This window comes from Girardinichthys multiradiatus, chromosome 9 (genome assembly GCF_021462225.1).
Source record: "Girardinichthys multiradiatus isolate DD_20200921_A chromosome 9, DD_fGirMul_XY1, whole genome shotgun sequence".
In the NCBI taxonomy this organism is placed as follows: domain Eukaryota; kingdom Metazoa; phylum Chordata; class Actinopteri; order Cyprinodontiformes; family Goodeidae; genus Girardinichthys; species Girardinichthys multiradiatus.
Genome location: NC_061802.1, coordinates 23258648 through 23283223, shown reverse-complemented (window position 1 = coordinate 23283223; position 24576 = coordinate 23258648). Strand labels below are relative to the sequence as shown.

Below are 24576 nucleotides of genomic sequence, written 5' to 3'. Positions count from 1 at the left end.
CTTAAACAAAATAGTATAACTAATTAATATGTTGTTCTGCATGAAGTGCATACCACTTCTAATATCCATGCAAATCTGACTTTCTCCAAGGTGTATCAGAGACAGGTGACCTCTGAACTTTAAACACAAAATACAGAGGAAGCCCAACAAACTGCATCAGGCCCAACTTGAGAGGCGCTGTGTAAAAGATAACCTTTGCTAGTTACTTTGCTTTGCAAAACTGTGAGACATTTGTTTTTATTTTTATTACTCCCTCCAATGTAATCAAAGGTGAAATGTTGCTCACACTCTCTCCAGTGAGCCACATCTTATGATAAATTATATTCTTTGTAAGACCCTATTTCAATAGTACAACAACTCAGAACTGACATCCTAATGCTAAGTATGGATTTAAAACAACATCTGAATCCTCGGTCAGTCTCAGGTTTTGCATATAAGCAATTAACCAAAGTCTGTCAAAGATCAGTGCTTCATAAGTAAACTGTTTGGGGATCAGTGGCCGTTATTCTACAGACTGTTTTTGAACGAGCAAGGCTGAGGGCAGTGTAATACAAATGGTAAAAAACAGGAAGCAGGGAAGCTTCAGCCTTTCAAGACAGACAATGGAAGTCAGCTATCTGACTTCATCATATAAGACTTGACAATAACCCCCCCCCCCAAATACAAGGGCTCTACTCCTTTTATTTCTATTTTTTTATTTCCCAAGGCGGCTTGCCAGAGTTGCTGACTGTCTCATACCAGCCAATATCTCTCTCTGTGGCAGTCATATGTCATTCTATCCTGTGCACTTTGGCTCCAGTGGCATCCCTGTGTGACAACTGGTCTCATGTATTATGTCTCACGTGGTACAAAATATTCCTAGATGAACCTTATTTGATTTCACATGTGCAAGTCTATGCACCACTGTTGGTTGTCTTCTAGGTTAAATTATACTTCTCTGCAAGTTTAAAACATCCGTCAGATTATAAAGCAAAAGAAACCATGCTAATCTATGTGTACATTTTGTTTTTGTTTAGAACAGAAATGCAGGGTTTCTGGTAATCTCAATCTGGCTTTTTAAGCAGAAAATCTGACCTGTGCCTGTTTGCTGCATTATTTCCCACTTTCTGTCTTTGATCCATCTACCATCTCTCAGCTGTATCATTAAATGCAGCCAGTGCAAAAAACTGGTCAGTGTTGTGATGCACCATTATGCACTATGTCAATGTTTAAAACAAATGAAAACACAAACTAACTATAATTGTTAAAACTGATATAATGGCCTGCAGCATTCTCGGAAACCTACTTTAGTGAATTTATCTGTTAATAACTGACACACTACATATATGATATGGCACTTATTTTATTTATTTGATACATGTCAATTAAATAATGGAGATGATATGATCTGAATTTGAAGACCATAACAGCAACTAAATTTACTGACAATAGTCCTTGTGATTCATCAATGCAAAGCTTTCTGATAATCTTGCCATAGATCAATGACTTTACTTGTGCCAGTATTACAAAACAAAAGTGACAGTTGCAGAAACAAAAGACATAGACTAAACAAGTAATTACTACAAACACTGGATAAGAAATGTAAACTTGAAACTAGGTCCTGTTCCGCTCAAACAAATATAGATATAGCACCTATCCAGTCATACTGACCACTCAAAGCGCTTTACACTTTTTTTTTTTTTTTTTTCAAAATCTAACTATTGATTCGTCATTAGTTAGATTTTGAAAAAAAACTATTTTTTTTTTCATAACTAAGTTATGAATAAACTGAAATATGCAGCGTTCTTTGTGTCAGATGTGCCTTGGAAAAATAGTGCGTAAGTAGCACATAATTGTACAGTTGAAGGAATATTGATACATGGTTTTCAAAAGTGTTTACAAGCAAAGCTCTGACAAATGTGTTGTACATATGTATTTAGCCCCTCAAAACAATACTTTATAGAATCCCCTTTTGCTGTAGTTACAGCATCAAGTCTTTTGGACTTTGACTCAACCAGGTTTGCACTTTTAGAGCCGGAGAATGTTCCCCATTCTTCTTAGGAAATTGTCTTAAGCTCAGACAGATTGAATGGAGAGTGTCTCTGAACAGCATTTTTTGCATCTTACAACAGATGCCCAATTAGATTTAGGCCTGGACTTTGATTGGACCATTCTAACACACAAGTGTTGTCCTGGTGGAAGGTGAATCTATACTCCATTCTTAAATCTTTCACAACCTATAAAAGGCATTTAACTTGTTCTACCATTAGATTTAAGGCAAACAGCATATTTTGTATATAGGCCAAAAAGTTCAAATCTGACCAGAATGACTTTCTTTTAACAACAGTTTTCCTTCCATAAATGCCACAGTTGTGGATTGCATGATTAACAGTTATGGTGTAAACGGATCGTCCCTCCTGAGCTGTGGATCTCTGTAGCTCTTTCAGAGTTGAATGCTTCTCTAATTAATTTTCGTCTTGCCAGTCAGTTTAGGTGGATGGCCATGTCTTGGTAGGTTTGCAGTTTTGCCATCCACTTTATGTTTTTAGATGATAGACTGAACAGTACTCTGTGAAATGGACCAAACTTGGAATTTGTTGCACTGGATTTTCTTTAAGATGATCAAGAAAACGCATATCACTTTTATTCCTCTTCACTATTATAATCTCTTTTGTGTTGAACTGTCATGTAAAATTCCAATAAAGTACACTGAAGTTTGTGGTTGTAATGTGAAAAAATATAAAACGGTTCAAGGGGTATAAACACATTTTCAATTTACTGAATAAATAGGAATTATCAAAGAAACACCATGGAAGCCTGTTAGCTTCTATACTATTAGGAATGGAATATTATTATGAGACACGTAATGCGACTGTAAAATAATTCTTAATTTTTTAGTAACCTATATATTATTGGTATTAAAAGTTTTATAAATTTTTTTATGCATAAAGTACTGCAGTGTTGCAAATTATCACACCCTAGTATGTGTGTATTTCTGTGTGTTTGCATTACCATTTTCCATTCGAGCAAAATAACTTATATGCAGACACATGATGAATTGATTTTGCTAAGAACAAGCAGCTCAACCTTATTAACAAGGTAAAATAAAGCAAACACAGGCAAATGTAAGCAAACTAAATCTAGATTGCACATTTGCAGGCTAATTTACACCTAAAACAAAATTACAATAGACAGAAAATTACCTACTGCAAGCCAGATCAGATCTGCACCCTGTCAGTCCTGCCACATTAATTTAGCTCTTTGTTCTAAAGAATAAAACAAAGTGAATTTGTTATGCTTATAGTTTGAACAGCTGTCTGCTCTGAGATTTAGATTATTCCTGCACTGCTTGAGTTTGCTGCTTTTTTATTTTTTAATGTACTCTATTTACACTGTTTGTCCTCTGTCCACCTTTCAGAGCTGTAATGATTCTAACTCACTTTTGCTTAGGTTCAGGTCACTCTTTATTGGTGCTAACGGTAATGTGATGTGGGCTATTGATGCTGACAGGCAACTGCTGCCTTTTTTTCATCCCACACTTTTATCCAGTGTGGCTTCGTTTGGTGGACTAAATCAGATCCTCAGAGGACATGCCATTATCTCTGGTGAAAAGCTTTACTGTAAAGCAAGTGATATTATTTTGAAACACAGGAAAAATGTATTTCGACAAAGGCAGCTAGACAAATTGAAATAGACTGCAGTGGTACAGAGCAATTTTTGTGCCATGTCAGTTACTTTCTAATTGGCTTGAAACTTTGGTAGACACTTCATTTTGGAATGGCTGCTTTAACACTGTACAGACACGTGCGGTTTTACCTTTGTGACATGATCTTGTAGGCATCTGGAAGATAGCAGTTGATGTTCTCCATCTGGAAAGGGTCTGCGTCGCATATCTTGTCGTCTGTTCGGCCATAGTTGGCGCTTTCAATCATTATGACATCGCTGCCTGGACACCGAAGATCAATGGGGTAACCCTCACAAGACAATTCTCTCCGTACTAAGCCAAACGGCAGGGCAGCTCTGCTAAACCCTGAGGGACAGGAGAGGAAAGAAAGAAAGAAAGAAAGAGCCTTCTCAGTGCAAATCAAAAAGAGATGTGTAGCTGCAGTGCCACAGAGGAAGATGTGATCACAAGACATCAAAGCTGGATATGAACAAAGAGAGCATCCACATGCATTTATTATTTTATTTAAAAAGACAAGAAGCTGTTCATAAACCCAGATAAAAACGGAAAACTCTATCACTAGTAGTCTGACATACAGTCCCTTAAAAAAGTAACATAATCCTTGTCGTGACCCACTTTTCAAATTTTACTATGGTACAAGCATGAACTTCAATGTATTTCACAGGGATTTTATGTGACAAAGCTACACAAAGCAAAACAAATGATTGTCCATTGCAATAACCGCTACATCATTATTATTCATTACTATTATATACTAGTATTAGTTCCCACATTAAATACCCATACACTGATGCAGTTCATAGTGCCCAAGATGCTTTAAGTCACAAATTGCTTGAAGCTAAGAGGAGAAAGACATGAGCGAGGAAGATGCAGATTAATTGCAATCGATGTCCTCATTGCATTATTTACCAATATTATTACAAATACATGGTTTTCTAATATTGTACAGCCCTAATCTAAACCATTCTATTGAATCTCTGTTTGTATCTTGAGGGTTGTTGTTTGACTGGAAGGTGAACCTCCACCCCAGTCTCAGAAATCCTGAAAGAGGCTGCAAAATACCTCTCAGGTCTGCCCTGTATTTACCTTCACCCATCTTCTCATCAACTCTGACAATGTACATTGTGTCTCCTGAGGAGATGCATCCCCACAGCATGATGCTGCCACCCCTATGTTTCTCTGTTGAAATGGTAGGTTCATGTTGATCTGAAGTATTAGTTTTCCTTCAGACATAGCATTTTCCATTAATGTAAAAAAGCTTGAAACTGGTCTTGTAAGGCTAGAGCACCTTCTTGTTAAGTCCCTTACATGGCTTGTGGTAATTTGAAAACAACACATCGTATGGCTTTCTTTTAACAATGGCTTTCTTCTTGTCATTCTTCCATTAAGGCCAGATGTCCAACTTGAGAAGACAAGCGGTTGCACCAGATTTTATTTAGGGGGATCAGAGTAGTGGGGCTAAATGCATTACTATGTCAGCCTTTTTGGATTTTGTTTGTATAAAGAAATGTGGCCTTTGCTTTTCATTTTACAATTATCCAATGCATTTTGTTGATCTACTAGTTGGTAGTTGTAATGTAACAAAATGTGAAAAACTTCAAGGGGTATGAATACTTTTGCATGGCACTGTACATCATCATATTGAGTGAACATTTCACATCCTAACTGCACCAGGGAGCTAATGGTGTTACTATGTCATCCCTGTGCCCTAACCGGCCCTGAAACAAAAATCAATAATTGTCATTAAAGTCTAGTTTGTCGACCTAATGTCTGCAGCCCTGGGCCACCTTGCAACCATCAATATAGGTACAATGATACCGATAACAGAAAAAACTAAAGAAACCAAAAAGGTAAAAAAAAAAAATGTTCCAAATACATAAAAGAAAAGTTGGTGTAAATATAAAAATAAATCTCAAATTTTTGTGATTTTGTTAGGAGTCTCATTTGATGGACCTGTTGTTGCTTTGTTCTTCATTTTAATGTAAAAACACATTGTGACTGTGTAGTCCATCACCAGAGAGATAATTGTTTTTTTTTATTTTTTATTATCATTTCTTTCTGTACAAAATAAAAAGGAAACAACAACCATGAAAGTATAAGTGTAATTTAATCCTCTTCACAGAGCTGACAATCGAAGGAAGCATTATTGGGAGGCTGAAAAAATGTGTCTGTCAATGTGTGTGTACGTGCTTGTTTCCGTGAGGGTAGGTGACGGGGGTGGGAAAACTGAAAAAGAAATCAATGTTGTTGCTCTGCAAATACAAGTAATGCCAAAAGACATTTTTGAACTAAAAATGAGGCACACAGTTAAACTTTATGAATCAGTATGCGTTTTTGATAATGGCAGCTTTCTACTGCTGTTACATGTCAAACATTAAAGAAGAAGGGCAGAGAGCCTAATAAGACTGCCAGCTGCACCTGTGTTGACTTCTTTGACTAATAAGAAGTTTCCCCAGCATCCAGTGGTGACTCTGTCACCTCTTTGAGGCCTTATATAACAGGGTACCCACCTACAACTTGGTTGATGGCTGTTGTTTCCAAGGATCTGTCTTCCTAATGAGGCTTAGTTCATAGTCACAGAAGAAAATAAAGAACACCCTCACTACTTCGCATGTTCAAATTTGTTTGCCTCGCAGACAAGTTGGAGTGATCCATTTGTGCGGTTTAGAAACATAAATGATTTTTCTTTCTTTTGATAAGTCACTGGCAGGAGTTCACTTGCAGTCACTGACTAAATTGGTCAAGAAAGGCTGAGTTCATTTAACCTTATTGAATAGATCACCAATTAGCCACCAATACAATTATCTTTGTCTGATTAAATGCTAAGCAAAGGTGGCAGAGGATTAACATTCTGCATTGTGCTTCTTGGCAGAAAACACTGCTGTGATATTTTACAAAGAAAGATAAATGTCAGTCTGTATTGCCTGTTGCTCCATTTGTGCACAAATCATTTGAAGGCCCAACTCCAGAGGTGTTCAGCAAAAAGCTGAGCATAAACAAAGGCCATATCTGTATGAAACAGGCCAGTTGCTCTGGCCTGTCTAACCTCCTTTGTTTTCAGGAATATGATCACTAAGTACAGATCATTTTTCTTCTTCTGGCACTTTTTGACAGCACATTCTTTCATTTGACCAACAGGCAAAAAGGTAAAGGCTTTCAAATATGATCGGTTTTAGCTGCATTTCATATTTTGAGCCCTTTTGTCTGAGGAAAAAAAAAGTGGCTGATAAACAATTTATCAGAGGCTAGTGTGGAAAAAAGTTGAAAAACAATCAAAACACAGCGTGTTAGGAACAGGACCTGACAGTCAATCTTGAGCTTATGTCAGTGTGCTCTAGCACTGCATTGTCAGAACACTGCAATACCTCTTGTATCAGCTATTGAGAAATGTTAAACATCACTCAAGGTTGTGTTATAGCTTTAAAATGTCCAATCGGAGGCAAGATAGTGTCAGATATTCAGCAAATGAAAGGCTATGCATTGTTTTTCTACTATTATTTGTTTCATGAAAAAAAGCCTTCCGAATAAGTAAACCTTATAAGCTAAGAAAGTATGTGCTAATAATAAGTACATAGGGATAGCCATTCATGAATGGGATTCAAGGAATAGCAATAGGCTCAACAATTATCATGAAGAAAGTCTCCAGTATTTGCAACTACACATGAGAATCCTAGTTTAATGATCACATATGGGGTCCCACAAGGTGAAATAAACCTGCATAAACCGGCATCATATTGGTTACTTTGGGTCAATTTTTGATGATTGTTTTTTTTTTCTTCTTTTTCTGTTTTTTAGACAAAAAAAATACTAATTTACACATTTAAAAATATATATTTTACTTTGACATAAAATGTTCTGGCAAAGTTTAGGGGATTGGCTAATGTCAAGCCAGCCTTATTTAAAAGATCTTAAGGACTTCAAATTAATCATCAGGGTGGGAGTTAAATATTTGCTGAGCGGCACAGATTAACTTGTGCAGGCCTACTTTGCGGCTGGAAGTGATCAGTTTTTTGGCCGTATGCAAGACCTCTGAGTTTGATCTCCAAATCCACAGCTAGCCCAACTGATGTTTCAGGTCACAAGAACTCTGATAAAGCACTTAAATCACTCAGCAGAGCCTTTACAATCGTTGCTTTTGGTTTTATGATTTAGTGCTAATGCAGTCTTGCTTCTTAAAGAGGAAAACAGAGCCTGCAGAAATAAGAAGATAAATGCATGCTCGAGTATAGAGCATTACTCCTGCTGACACAAACAGCCTTTCAACCATGCTCCTGGCACACTCTCTACAGCAATACATGTTTACATTTTTTGTTTCAAACAGAGATGCTGTCCTCCAAAATGCACTTCTTTAGCCATCTGGATCCATGCATCATGGACAAAAGGCCGAGTTGTGAACAACTTGTGAAAGCCTCTCTCAATTGATTAGAGACCCAAGGCTGAACTACTTTTTCACCCTGTTGTCAGATGGTATTTTTAATTCATGGGCTGTGAGTGACACATGCTCATCATTATGGGGACAACCCATAGTTTGTCTGTGAAACGATTTGAGTGCAGTAAATGTGCAGTTATTTTAACACCCAAAGTCACATCGGCAGTTATGTTCAACTAATCCTTGAGTTGTACAGCTTTTCATAATCCTCATAATATATCTTGGTTTATTGTCTGAAATCGGTCTAAAACCTGAAAGACAAAGAAATCCAAACACACTGCTAACTTTAGTCTGATCTTCTCATGTAGTGTTCGGATCATGTTGTTTCATATAAATAGCCTGTGTGGCTACTTCGAATAAATTATCTTTGTTTGTTCTCATGCAGATATTAAGAGCAAACCAAAACACTATGGATCACGCATTGCAATTACAAGACAATAATACAATCACACAATCTAACATAAATAAATCCAATGCTTACTGTTTCACTTAACTGAAGAATTTCATTATTCAAATGAAGCAGAAACATAATCATTATTTAGCTCATGGGGTCATTAGCATAATTATTCAGGAAACACACAATATGAAATTTATTTACCCTCGACATGGAAGCATTAAACCACATCTAGAAAATGAATGTACAAGATGCTGGCTTTCTTTCAAAATCTCCTTGATCATTTAAAATCCTATTTAACTCAAAAAGTGATTGCAGTAACTGAGAGCACTGGTTGCTGTGTAATGGCTAAATGTAACCTGATCATGTATAAACAGAATTATTGTGTCAGTTTTACACATTTCACATCACATTTTAAAGGATTAAATAGAAAAATAGTAAACGGCAGACTCGAAGATGACAACAAGGTGACAGTTTTCTTCAAAAGCAGTCAAATAAAGAAAAATGAGAACCATACGACATGATTTTATGAGCTGTTGCATTTTATTACACAAAGCTGTTGTAATAAAATTACAAAAGGAATTACAAATGTATAATTTCAGCACTTTATTGGGGGCAAATAGTGCCACAATCCAACAGATAATTTGTCATATATATATATAGTCAGTCATTTTCTACCACTTATTCCATAGTGGGTTGCAGGGGAGCTGGTGCCTATCTCCAGCAGTCTATGGACAGGTACACCCTGGACAGGTCGCCAGTCCATCGCAGGGCAACACACAAACAACCATGCACACACTCATTCATACACCTAAGGGCAATTTAGAGTGACCAATTAACCTAACAGGCATGTCTTTGGACTGTGGGAGGAAGACGGAGTACCCTGTGAAAACCCACGCATGCACAGGGAGAACATGCAAACTCCATGCAGAAAGACCCCTGGCCGGGAATTGAACCCAGGACCTTCTTGCTGCAAGGCAACAGTGCTACCAACTGCGCCACCGTGCAGCCCTATATAGATTAAATATATATATATATATATATATATATATATATATATATATATATATATATATATATATATGTATATATATATATATATATATATATATATATGTATATATATATATATATGTATATATATATATATACATATATATGGACAGCTACAATTACGAGATGATATAAGAATATAAGATTTATACAGATAGTTTAATGTGACAATCGCCTATATGCAAAGCAATATCAGATAAGTGACACTATGGCAGAATAAATCGCCTTTAATGTAATTAAATTAGAAATCAGTATTTATTTAAATGTGACAACATTCATTAGGTAAAATTATGTAATTATATACAGTTTAGCTATATCTAAAACACATTTTTGATTAGAAGGAGCACTACACCTGAACAAAAGCTTAAGTTATGTAGGATGCATTTGGTGTCCAGTGTCAACTGAAATCTAAATCCCTTTATTTGTATTGCATGGGATAAGATTAAAAGTCATCATAGACCACAATATCTGGATAATATTCCACAGCAAGCCTTTTCATTCTAAGTTAGTTCAAGACAACCCAATTTAGCATTTACCAAAGCACCATTTACACTCAGCACCAATGACTTCAGACATTTAAAAATTTCAAATATTTGATGTTAACTTTTTGATGCTGTGCAAGATTTCAGGGCTGAAAAGAGATTATTTGAATACTTATCTGTCGTTTTATATTGCGCCATAAACAAAAATCTGGAAAACAATGCCAATTACAATATCATATGAAATATTCAGTTTATGACCCTGCAAACATTGTGCAGCTCAGAGATGTATTTATTTATTTGTTTACATTTCCTTATCTGGAATTGCTTTTTTTCTTTCAACAGATCGAAATCAAATAACTGACAATGGAATTGTTTTCTATTTCACATAAGTGAAGAATTTAAATAATTAGACACTAGAAATTGTTTGTTTGAATCCATAAAATTTAACGCTTGTGCTTAATATAAAAAAATCTGTTGCAACATGCTAATAAGCAACTCTGATTATGCATATGACCCCTATTTCAATTAGGTACAACACTTTCTCACACTGCTAACAACATGCTATTTAAAGTTTCCCAAGTTGAGATTTACTACTCCAAATAACCTTTGCGATGACATTAGGTGCACAATTTGCAAGAACTGTGAGAAACCCCCATATGTAGGCTGAACCAATTATGCAGTGTCTCTTTGGTGCTGTAATGATTTAATTCATTTTTTTCACCGATGAGCCAACTCAATTGGAAAGTGACCATCTGGTAGGATGTGAGTGTCACTGAAGCAGAGGTAATGAGTAAAATGTCTTCCTATTTCACAGAAATGAGAAGTTATGAAGATCATCTTGTTCTACCATGAAGCAAGACAAAGCATAATCAAACCCAAAGGGATGCACGTGTAAATACTAATGACGTAAGGAACAGCGACATACAGTAAGAACAGTTTCTGAAAAAAATTAAAGACATCAAACAGATGATTATTCTATTTTTTACCAGGGCTATCTCCTCTCCGGTAAATGGTTTTCATATTAAAATGATTCTTTGTAACTTGAGTTTCAAGTACTTCAACGGTTAGTCCAGGAGCAAAGCAGAGGCTGATCAAAAGGCCCATTCAGCCACTAACGCTGCCATCATTGTGCCCAGAACACAAAAGGGGTCGCTAGATTATTTTGATGTGAAACCATATAATTTCTGTTGAGAACCAATGAGAAGTGTGACAGGGACGCTCCCGATGCTTGTCGTCTACCGTTAACACAGTCCTTTGATTTTCCTTGCTGCTCTGACGAGAGCTAACCAGCTGCTTGTAAATGAGCTAGCATCTCTTCTTGGCCTGCCATTATTCTGCTCTTCTGAGCTGACAAGCTAGCTCACCAGAGGGACACTGGGTGAAAGAAAAGTGTGGCCTATAGTATTAGCTTGAAGCAACAGGGGACGCAGCTTGAGTCATCCTGGTTTACCCCACCAACTGCACACCACAAAATCTATGAAACAAGTAAAATGGGTCTTAAAAGGAAAATAAACCTTTATTTCAAGGCCCTTCCCACAGTGCTGATTCTATAATCCAGAGATATCCTTTCCAACAACATGGATTCTTAAGAAGTCAGATCTACGCAGGGAAGGAGACAAAAAATATTGCACATACCCAGCAAACAGCAGGATATGAGGTAGACTGCTCACTCTGTGACGACATTGTAAAAGATGAATTACTTCACTGAACAAGCATATATTAACTTTATTTTTAACACTGTGTTCCTGCTAATCCAGTAAGTCTGCTGTAGGTTGACATCATGTTTTGGCAGGCCTAAAATCATGCAGCAAACAATATTTAGTAATTTAAACTATAGTCTGTAATGTTGATTATTACACTCTAAACATGTGGCAAACATCTCACTGAATATGACACCCGATAAAAATGGCACAATATTTCTATGAAGCACTACCTAAGTGCTACTGGCTGTCCTAAAATACACTTAACATCAATATCTAATTTGCATAATTTGCCATGTGCATATAAGTGGTATGGGTGCTGAATGAGAGAGAAATAATTTTGTGCGAGAAAAATTAATCAAAAAAGGATTAGAACTTTTTTATCTCAAGACTTCAATCCTCCTCTTGGCTTAATATAAACAAAAGTGACTGAAAAAGAGTCAGTCTTGTAAAGTTCCTTAAGTTTTTTGTAGTTTTCATTTTAACCTTGCCAATTTAGAGTATACTGGGATGGGGCAGGAGCCAACAGCAGCATCTGCTGATTAAAAAGACTACAATACCTGCTTTTATGTTAGAGTCGCCAAATTAGCAGCACTGTGACCTAGATATTATCTGCTTTGTGCATGACACCCCATATTTTTCATTGAAACTATTCTGAGGTGGGAAAGGAAGCAGTTCTTCAGTTGTCATCCTGTAGTATAATGGAATCGACTAATAATGATAGCTCTTCTGGCTAACTGACAACACTTGGTTACATAAACAGTGATAGGGCCCCACCACTTTTAAATCAATCATGTAGCAGCAAAAAATAAAAAAATATATATATATAACTGAAAAAGTGACAGACGAGATACAAACAGGACTGTGAAAATACCGCTACTGGCCAACAGTTAGGCGTTAAAGTTGCCATCTGCTTTGAAGGGCTATTTCCTAGTTTTTAAATAATATGGATGACATTTAAGAACTTTTAGTTCAAAATGTGAAGTACTGAATTATTCTACACAAATACAGATTCTTGAAATGCAGTTTGTAATCCGTAAGAACCTTTATTCTATTGACAGGAAAATAAATGGGGAGTCTTAGTTTTCTTAAAAATGTTGCCTTGTTGTGGTGAACCTGATACTCTGATACCTTATCACATATTTATATCAGAGATAACCCCCCATGGGAAAAAATTGATTTTTCTATTCTTACTTCATCAATCCATTTCCCAAATATTGGATCCAGTTCTGAGTATTAAAGAAAATAAGTTTACACAAAGCTACTGTGGCCTTGCTGACTAGATTAAAAGTCAATTTAATTTAAATATATTTTTAAGTACTTCTAATATCATATTATTCAATACTGAAAGATCCTGAATGCTAGCTAGTGCTTAATCTTTGAGAGAAGAAGAGCAACAACAACAAAAAGAACATGAAGAAGAGCAGGAGCAGAAAAAAACATTCCAACCTCATTTGTATTCTCTGATATCAAGTTCACTCTAGTTCATTTACATCTCTGTTACTTCCATAGCAACAGTAGGGGGGCTATGAGGAGTATTTTTGGTATAGGTACATGACCGAAAAATATCTAGTCATTTCTCTCTGAATAAATGTCAAGAAAAAAAGATTTTTTTTTTCTCATCACTATGTTTAGCCGCTTTAAACAGAAATTTATACAAGCAACTTTTTTTCCTTAAGTAGTTTCTTTGCCCAAAACCAGCGGTTGTAGAGACATAATCCTAGCCACAATTGCAATGAAAATAAATATGATTCTGTAGCACTTAATCTAATTGTGCTTAGATCAAATAGAGCATGTGGAAATACTCGAAACCAAAAAGGTTCATGACTCCCCCCTATTCCACTGAAATTAGAATAAATGTGAAGCATCAAGTTTTGCTGCCAGACAAAATGAAAATGGACTGCACCTGCAGGAAGACACAGCCTCATCAAATTTCAGGTACACTTGTATGTAAATCAACCTTTAGGCCTAATTAAGCTTTATGGGGCTCATCAAGGTCATAAATCCTTTTTTTTCATAATGCATTATTGACTTCACATCATCTGCACATGTTGGCTGGCTGCACTCACACAAGTACACAGTGTCATCTCACTGTCGAATATCGGATAGCCCCGAGGCCAAGCAGAGTGTGCAGGGGGAGTGAGAGAGAGGAAAAAAAAGAGGAAGGGCTTTTTTGGTCACAAAAAAATGAAGGACATATTCTAGTAATAAAATGGCTGCAATGACCATAAAGAAGTAAAGTTTTTTTCATTGTCCCTAAAAAATGGGCAATTGTAAATTTCAATATTAAATTACAAGACATTGTGAGTCAAGGCTTTTTACCTTATTTTATTATTACAGTCTTGGGGTTAAATCGTTTAAATTTTAAAAACTGAAATATGTAAACACACTAGACCCAGATGTAAAACAGAGTTTGGAGAGGAAAAAGTTTGCCCTCTATTTGAATTAAAGTAAGTTGACAGTAATAGAATTATGTGGATTAATCCTTTGACTCACTCCAAAAGGGAATTCATGTAGGTCAGTCAATATTTCAGAGGGCAATTGACACAAGTTAAATTATGTGTTTTTGAAACTTTGTAGGCTGAATTTGATTAATATGGGATGACCCTGTTCTATAGCATGTCCGCAGTTTCTACTAAAAATGAAAAAAACAATGAATTGTAATACATTAGGTATCCGAAACGTCCTGCTCTGCTCCAGTGAAGTGTTTGGTACACTTCGATTTAATAAAAAACAACCCATGCAATGGGTCACCAATAGGAACATATAAATGCCAGGGTGTGTCTGGTAGGTTTGCATTCTCACAATGCACTTTCTCAAGCAGCCCACAGCAGTGGTTTCTCTACCCCAGACTCCGCTCTCATGTGTATGCATTTGTGCCACATTATTCAGTCTGTGCTTCAACTGACCCCTACCTGGCATTTAAATTCCCTGACCAACAGGGTAGTCATGCCCTGATGACACGACTGGTGCTCTGGCTGAATTCTTTATGCTGCCTCCATTCTGACTCAACCTTAGAGACTCGCTATCCAGGTTCAATGGGTTGTTAGTTTACACCATTCTGCTTAGACACTTGAAATGGGACACGAAGTGTCTGCAAAAGGATAAATAACAACTGCAAAACACTAATTTATTCATTCTTGTTTGATACTTCTTTATATTCTTTATATTTCATCTTAGACGCACCTAAACATAAAAGTTAATGTACCAGTTTTTTTTTTATTCCTTTTTCAAGGATTTATTGGGTGCATCTTATTTTTAATTTAGAGTTAATTATCGTCATAATTCATAACTGTTTCATTAATAGAAAATTAAAGGAAAGCAACAGCCTTGTATTTTAAAATAAACATTTAGAGCAATAAATAACAATTGTAGCATTGTTGCCTTTAGGTTAAAAATAAAACTAATTAGGTTGTTAAACATCTTAGTTTTACAGTTTTTGTAAATATTGTAATACCCATGTGTTTTTATATAAGGTTATCATACCATGAACATGTCACATCCACCCAGGTCTGGTCTCATGCTGGAACACGTCTGATATTTATTGGTAACATTTGAGTGCATCGTTTATGCAAGGGTAAGGATATCCCCCAGGTCTTGACACCCAAAAGCACTCAGGGGTCACTATACCTCACAAGGTCAAAGGCTGAATCACATCAGGTCAATTTATAGTACCAGAGCACTAACAGCTTGAACTGGTATATGTTAAGTTTGGCAGCAAGTAAACCAACATGTCAGGACTTTAGCATGCTGATTTAGAAGGACCACCGAAAATGGACAAAAAAACATCATTACTAACCAAACAGATATTGTTGGCTAGTTTACTGAGAATGAGTTTAAATTAAGAGTTTAGTCTGAATGGAAACATCTACAAAGCCCCAAACAAACAAGGAAAAATATTAAATGCACCAGTTAAACCTTGTAAGTTAACAAGCTACATAAATGTGAATTTAGAGTTCCTTAAAAAAGGCCCTGCTTTTGAATCCTTTTATTTATGGGCGTAGTTTCACCACCCCTCATTTACAAGACCCTTCTCTGGATTTATAGCTGTACTAAATCAGGAATAAAAGCAAGAGGACAAAAAGGATATCACCAAGAGCAAGAAAGGATATCTTACGGCCGACCCATGAGAGCAGACTGTAAAATCTGTGAAATCACAAGCCTTAGAGTATATCTTGTTCTCTTAACACATTTTGTCATTACATGTCCCAAAGTAGGTTTTTCTTGCATGCCATCCAAATTGTACTTATACTGTCCTGTGAGGATGCTTTTCAGCAGTGTCCTCACATTGGACATGTAATTATCTACCTCTGAAACACAAATTGCTGTTGTTTGAGTGAGGTATTTCAGCTGTTTTGAAATATGCATGGTCCAATAAAAAGTAACTCAAGGGCACATTAAAGACTGCATCCTTCTGATGTTTTTTTTTTGGTTAAAATCCAGAAGTAGAGTGGGACCAAACTGCTCACATTGATAAATCGATGTAATTTCTCTTGCAGAGGAAATCAGGGTTACAGTGTGCACAGTGAAATTATATTAAAAACAGTTAACATAATGCTCTAAAATGTTCCAATCTGTATGACCCAAAAGCAAGAGAGAAAAAATTGGCATGCTGCAATCTCATGTGACCTGAACCCCACAGATTAATAACTATAACATTCCATATTATGACAAAAGCAAACACAAAACAAACCTGCATTTTCCCTTTGACCTGCTGAGCTGCTTCATTTGTCAGCCACAAGGTGTACATGCTTGTTCCCATTTGAAACACCATCTACAGTAGATAATCAAAAACATTCTCTCCATCCACCCCTTCCAGACAGCAGTTCATCAGTAGTCCTTGCATGAAGTCTGTCTGCAGTCCTTGATGTCTACTACATAAGCTCCACAAACAACAAAACATTAAAATACTAAACAGCAACTGCTATTTTATCTTGGTCTTTTCACAACACATAACCATTTATTTGCTACATATATCAGAACATTTAACTGTGAATCCTACAAGCAGCTCACGTCTACGACAAAATTAAAAGAAATATAAAGCCCAGCAGCAAGCAAAAAGGCAACTTTTAACATGAAGGAATGTCTCTCACTAACTGAACAAGAACAAAGAGAGATTAGCCATTACTGTAAAGCACAAGGCAGATAGGGACATATGAGTAGATGACTCTAATCGAGGGTGCTCCAGATCCCACCTGGCAAAAAACTCGTGGCACCCACATTAAACCCCTTATCCACAAAGAGCCCTGGGAATTATAGAAGAAGGCAGTTTTCATGCTAAGTTTGAGGCTGTTTCACACTGAACCACTGCTAAACAAGTCTGCAAACCCAATTATAGACAATGCAAGTGACTGACTAACATTTCAGAAAACAGGCTGCTTTTGTTTGGTGTGATAAGACTTGTGACTATAAGCAAACAGCCATTTCCTGTCAAAGGGAAAAAGCTTTGCTCATGTTTACAAATTAGAACTATCCCAAGAGATAGGTTACCAAAAATGTTTGACCTGCAGGTTGACCAACCATGACTGATGATCTGACTTGTCATGAAATCCACTATCAGATCTATATCAGTAAACCTAAGCACTGACAGGTTGTACTAACAATAACACTCTTCAGTGTGCAAGTTGCTAGAGAAGGAGTGAATTGACTCCGAGCTGACATCAGCCCATAACTGGAAGGCTGAGTGCACTATAGCAAAGTTGCTCTCTTTTACTTTAAGGATCAAACTCTGTTAGGGAATATATTGGATTTTGTACAGCTAGTGGGTTAAGATGCTGAAAATTCATGTCTGGTAAGCAGCAGTCTCCAGGCTAGCTAACACCCAGAATTGCTAATTAAAAGGTTTTGCTTGTTAGACACCCAGGTTAATTCTATAAATATCAGAATGGTAATGTTAATAACTATAAGAAGAACTTTTATCGAAGAACATATATCAATTTAGTCTGCCACCATTCTGTACATTCACTTAAAAAACAATATGTTGTTTTTAGCTGACACTGCCTTTTTTTTTTTTTATCTCTGCTGCAATAGAATCTTACTTTTTCTAAATATCCCTACCAAAAATAAACTGATTGATGAATCATCATGAAAATCGCTGACTCTGATTTTAAACAGTGATGATTGATGCTTTCACTATTATTGATGCATATTTCTTACTCTCAATAACAGTTCCTTTGTATCAAAAAATGAAAAAAGCAAAAATTTCACACATAAGGAAATATTGTTGCTCTCAGTTTTAATCAATTAGTTGATGTATACATTTTAGTTTTTAATTTTTGTGTAATTTTACTCAAGGATATCAAACAGTGGGAATACTATTGTGGCCCAAGTATACTCCTAATATAAACAATGACAAAAGCTAACAACAGAAAGGCTATACATTTTTTGATACTGTTAATTCTCTTACTGAGAAATTGGAATCAGCTATAATCAGTATTGGCAGGTCAAAGCTTTAAAAACAACTCTAATCAGTGCATCTTTTTTATAATAAAAATCCAACTTTACATACTTATTTTGCAAAATACAAGCAAACTCAAGGAATTAGTAGCTTCTGGGAAGACCATTTAGTACCTCTGCAATACAAAAAGGCTTGAGGAGAAAGTTTAAAGTAGGGCAATGAGTCTCCTGTGAACAGTTGCATTAAAATAATGGCTAATATGTTCGAAAGAGTTATGGATTACAACTGTAAACAGCAAACTAAATATGTTTTCCAAGGTTATCTCTATGTGAATAGCCAACAAATGCTGACGCAGTAGAATGAACCAATAGAAACCTGACAAAAGCTACTAGTAAGTACCTACAAACCTTTAGCAAAGGCAGCACGTTAATGACTGTAAGCATCATGTATTTTAAGTTAGTCAAACTGTACTTAGGCAGGGGGATGGGAGGTTTCAATATGTCAGAGTTCTGACATGCTCCTGCATGACAAACACCAACCTGGAGCCAGCTGTGACAAAGCCCTAATCCTGAAAATCCCTTCTTCCTTTGCTGAAAATCCTAATGAGGATTTGAAGTACTCGGCGGGGAGGAGGCCCGGCGGCTGTGGATACACCTTGCCACTGCTTGCTCTCCCAGTCATTGTCTCCTTATCCCCTTTTTGGTCAGGCCTGGCTGGCGGTGAACAAGACAAGACAGCGCAGTCGGCCTACGTACACAGGCCCCACGCCTGCCTGGCTACACAGGGAGGCCGGATCCCAGAGTCTACCTCAAACAACCAAGATGACATCAACAAATTGGTAGAAAAACAAAACCAGCTCACATTCCTTAAAGCATGTGAGTCTAAACCAAAATTCATCACTTTAGTCTGGGCAATTTTTGTGCTGCTTTGAACATTGTGAGAGCTAAAAAGATTGTAAAATTTAGCGTAAAAATCAAATAAAGCTTCCACTGCACTTTAAGGTGCGCTTTCATTTTTTTAGACGATACATATATGCACAGATACCCAGTGAACTCATTATCAGATAACATCTTCACCTTTATTTCCTGTATTGGGTGTTTGAAATATCCATCATCAGATCAGATGTTAGATAATTAATTTGTTTCCATCGCACTAATTGTTCTTATTAAGAAATCAGCATCGGCACAGAACAGAAAAAGCTAAGAAAAAGTGGGACATATCAGTAGTTAAACATTTAAACAGAACGTCACTGGGAGGTGCTGGTTCCTGTTCTTGCAGGTTCTGACTCCAATTAAGCCCTAGGCTTTAGATTTCAGTTAACAGATTTCAGAACACTTTGTCTATTTCACTTCATTGTCTATTTCACTTCATTGACATTGAGATGAAGGTTTTAAGTTTTCTCTCCTTCCCCTTCCCTGCTATAAAAAAAGCGTGCTTTTTAAAGGTGCCCTTCCCTGTTTCCTTTGAGAAACCTCAAGTACTCCAAACATTTCAAGCTATGAGGGGAAACAATGGCGAGGTTTTAGGATGTGCAGAAAGACAGAAATTCCCTGTGCTAGGCTTGTTGTTACAGGTTTCGCCTCTGAAAACAGTTTTTGTTAAAGAGGAACAAAAAGCTCAATTCTAATGAAAATATTTGTTTATTGATTGATGAAACAATGTGTGACCTATTTTTAACCATGTCCTTTTAGAAGATGGCATGACCTCCTACAGAGTAATGTTAATCATCAGTTCAGATTTTTGTGATAATTTCAAAATCCTTATATTGCACACAAAAAGAATATTTTTTAACTGAAGCTTAACAAAAGTACAAGGTATTCCCAACACTATGTGTTGCATGTATCAAATATAAACCAATTCCACACCTCTTGACACACAATCCTCACTGTGCCATCTCTTTCCGGCTCACTACAATTCCAACAATTTTGAGGAAGGCTTTGGAAGAGCGTGTGACTGAGCTAGGTGTCAATTGCATTTCTGTCGCTGATACATACACATCCCTGCAATCCCACCAGACGTGACTATATTTTTTTGGAAAACATGTAAGCCAATTTAATCATGCTGTGCAAGGGTTAATCATCATTGCTTGGTCATTGCAATCATCATTGTAAGGTTGATATATTCATTGATATATATCAACCTTTTTCAGGGGCTGTACGGTGGCACAGTTGGCAGCAGTGTTGCCTTGCAGCAAGAAGGTCCTGGGTTTGACTCCTGGCCGTGGGTCTTTCTGCATGGAGTTTGCATGTTCTCCCTGTGCATGCGTGGGTTCTCTCCAGGTAGGCCGGCTTCCTCCCACAGTCCAAAGACATGCGTTTTACTGGCGACCTGTCCGGGTTGTACCCCGCCTCCTGCCCATAAGACTGCTGGAGATAGGCACCAGCTTCCCCGTGACCCACTAAGGAAAATGTGGTATAGAAAATGACTGACTATTCATATATGAAAGGACCACTAGTAAAATAAAAGGAAAATAACCTGCAGAAGATCACTTAGAATGCTACAAGGCACACATGCATTCATGCAATAGAAAAACGAAGATGCAAAGTTAAGTAAGAGACTTCCAGGACTATAACGTCTGACCTTCTTTAAAATAGTCATCAAGGTGTTTAATAAATAAATGTTCGCTTTTTACCATAATGGCTTTGCAAAACGTGTAAAGTATGACAATATTTAGGACCAGCATCAGTCCCAACAAAAACAATAGTGAAGCATGGGAGACATAAATCCCTTCCATCTTTCTGTCACATTGCTTTCTTATTTGCTATACGTCACATTCAACAGGCTGCATGCTCGTTTTTCCTCAAGAAACACCCCACATTGTAGGATATTGGGCCAAGACAATCTAAATTTGTTGAATTTTCCCGATTTTAGGTTGGACCGGTCCCGACATCCTTCCAAGCAGACTAGATCATTCTTAACACACCACACACAATAGAAATATCTCAAAAGATTATCTTAAGAGCCATCACGATGATCAGGGCTTGTCGGAAGGAGAAGATTGGGGCAAATATTGGCATAAGAATCCAAGCATTACTGCTTGCTCCGGTTTTTGTTCTCTACTTGTTTCTACACACAGTCACGTTGAAACATCACTATTTAACACATGTATATTTGTCAGGTCTTCCATCTAGATTCAGAACCAAACAGAAAAAAATGCATTGATCTTTATAGGTAGAGCTCCTTTGTTTGAACTGGATAACTTTCCCTTCATGTCTCTTTCAAAAACCTTTAGCTGACTATAGACACTTGAAGACTAAGAAATACAAGCTATTTAATAAAACCCTCAATAATAAATGATGATTACAATATCTCTGGTAAACAAGGCTCTTGTGGACTAAAGTAGGATAACAGTCATATTAAAGCAGTCATGGTGGACATTACACCATAACAACAATATGGATTATAACAAATTACATGTAATTGTTGTGGTAGGGACATGACTTTAAACTTTATTGTGCTATATTATGAATTTTTTAAGCTATAAGCCCTGGGGTAATTTTGCAATCGGCAGAGTTCGGCTCTAGAAATACACTGTGATTAAATAATAACACAAATCAATCTAGAAATTAATGCCAGTAACTATGAGAGTTACTGAAGCAAGCAAGCACTTTTTCAGAGCAGAGATCTGAGCATAACAATAAAGAAAACAGCAGACAAAAGCTTTGAAAAAGCTGTGAGTGAGCTGTGTAAATAAGACAGACATACTCAAGGAAACATGTTCAACCAGAGGAGTCAAATGTGAAGAATGTATAGAGAAGGAGGTCAAACATATCCGCTAAACAGCTGCATTCTGAGTCTGGTACGTGTGTATTTATACTGTATGTCTCTATCAGATGTAAAAAAAGAGGTAAACGAAATGAGCCAACTTTAAATTATTTATAGCATTCGACTAACCCATTTAATTCAATTATAAAAATACATTAAAAAGATATTAGGGGTAGAGAAAGTTTAATGAAGCATGTTTACTAGGGGATATTGTTTGTAATGAACTGTTTCTGGGCTGATCTCTGAGACTGAAATAGGAAAAGGGAAAAGAGGTGAGGGGGGTAGGGTAATATTAGAAAATAAGTGAAAAGGGTGAATGAAAAATGTCAAAATAATAAATAAGCTAATTTTTTCCCAACCTGTCATTCCACCAGTTAGACGCAAGCAATTAATCAGTGTATTTTATTGCCTACTCAGTTCATTTGCAAGTGGAGGGTTAAACAACCTGCCAATAATTCACTTATGAACCATGGTGACTCTGATTTCACATACGTATTAATTGGGAATGTTTGTGGTAGACCAACAAGCACATAATTGTGAAGTAAAAGGTAAGGTAAGGTAAGTTTATTTATATAGCGCTTTTCAGCAATGAAACACTCAAAGCGCTGTACATACAATTACAATACAATCACAAAGCAAATAAACACAGATACAGACACAGAAAAACAAATCAAATGGTAAAATCAAACAACAGAGGTAATTTAAAAAAGTAAAATAAAATAAAATAAAGAGAATAGAATGATGGACAAGAAAATGAAAGGAAAATTGGACTGAAAACACAACTAATTATGCCTAAATGGCACAGTCAAAGGCCACTCTAAATAAATAAGTTTTTAATCTTGATTTAAAGCAACTTAAGAGTTTTGGCGCTTCTACAGTTTTCTGGCAGTGTATTCCAGATTAGTGGAGCATAAGAACTAAAAGCTGCTTCTCCATGTTTAGGTCTGGTTTTGGGTGTGCAGAGTAGATTTGAGCCAGAAGACCTGAGAGGTCTGGGTGGTTGATACACTGATACATAGAAGGAACATTATACATGGTTTTCAACCTTTTATATGAAAACAAAGCTATACAATTGGCGGCATGCATATATTTTCACCCCCTGATTTAATATAACCACTTTTTGGTATAATTACAGTTGCAAGTGTTTTGGGTATGTCTCTACTAGCTTTGAATATCACGATGCTTCTTTGCTAAATATGTCCAGCTCAATCAGTTCGGACATAGTGTCTGTAAAGTAATTTAAGTAATTTATATAATAAGTAATTTCATTTAAGTCTGCTTACGTCATTTTACCACAGGAATATGCTTTGATCGAACTCATTCTATTATAGTTTTAGCTGTACCTTTAGAGTCATTTTCCTGCTGGAAGGTGACCCTCTGCTTCAGCCTGAAGTCTTTGGTAGCTTAAACGGGATTCCTTTTTTGGGATTGCCCCTCAATTTGTGTCATCCATTTCCCATCAACTATTTCCACATTTTCTGTCCTCTTAAGAAAAGCATCCCCACTACATTACCCTAGAGCTGCAGCATACAGGTCCTTCTCAAAATATTAGCATATTGTGATAAAGTTCATTATTTTCCATAATGTCATGATGAAAATTTAACATTCATATATTTTAGATTCATTGCACACTAACTGAAATATTTATATATTGTCTTAATACGGATGATTTTGGCATACAGTTCATGAAAACCCAAAATTCCTATCTCACAAAATTAGCATATCATTAAAAGGGTCTCTAAACGAGCTATGAACCTAATCATCTGAATCAACGAGTTAACTCTAAACACCTGCAAAAGATTCCTGAGGCCTTTAAAACTCCCAGCCTGGTTCATCACTCAAAACCCCAATCATGGGTAAGACTGCCGACCTGACTGCTGTCCAGAAGGCCACTATTGACACCCTCAAGCAAGAGGGTAAGACACAGAAAGACATTTCTGAACGAATAGGCTGTTCCCAGAGTGCTGTATCAAGGCACCTCAGTGGGAAGTCTGTGGGAAGGAAAAAGTGTGGCAGAAAACGCTGCACAACGAGAAGAGGTGACCGGACCCTGAGGAAGATTGTGGAGAAGGGCCGATTCCAGACCTTGGGGGACCTGCGGAAGCAGTGGTCTGAGTCTGGAGTAGAAACACCCAGAGCCACCGTGCACAGGCGTGTGCAGGAAATGGGCTACAGGTGCCACATTCCCCAGGTCAAGCCCCTTTTGAACCAGAAACAGCGGCAGAAGCGCCTGACATGGGCTACAGAGAAGCAGAACTGGACTGTTGCTGAGTGGTCCAAAGTACTTTTTTCGGATGAAAGCAAATTCTGCATGTCATTCGGAAATCAAGGTGCCAGAGTCTGGAGGAAGACTGGGGAGAAGGAAATGCCAAAATGCCAGAAGTCCAGTGTCAAGTACCCACAGTCAGTGATGGTCTGGGGTGCCGTGTCAGCTGCTGGTGTTGGTCCACTGTGTTTTATCAAGGACAGGGTCAATGCAGCTAGCTATCAGGAGATTTTGGAGCACTTCATGCTTCCATCTGCTGAAAAGCCTTATGGAGATGAAGATTTCATTTTTCAGCACAACCTGGCACCTGCTCACAGTGCCAAAACCACTGGTAAATGGTTTACTGACCATGGTATCACTGTGCTCAATTGGCCTGCCAACTCTCCTGACCTGAACCCCATAGAGAATCTGTGGGATATTGTGAAG

General features: G+C 37.0%; 1 protein-coding gene across 1 annotated transcript in view; it reads right to left on the bottom strand.

The window, feature by feature from the left end:
* adgrl2a (adhesion G protein-coupled receptor L2a) overlaps positions 1-24576 on the bottom strand; it is a 155454-nt gene that overhangs the window by 101722 nt on the left and 29156 nt on the right. The window contains exon 3 of the mRNA XM_047374519.1: positions 3796-4009. Within this exon, the coding sequence (XP_047230475.1) occupies positions 3796-4009 (214 nt within the window). The remainder of the gene's footprint in view (positions 1-3795; positions 4010-24576) is intronic.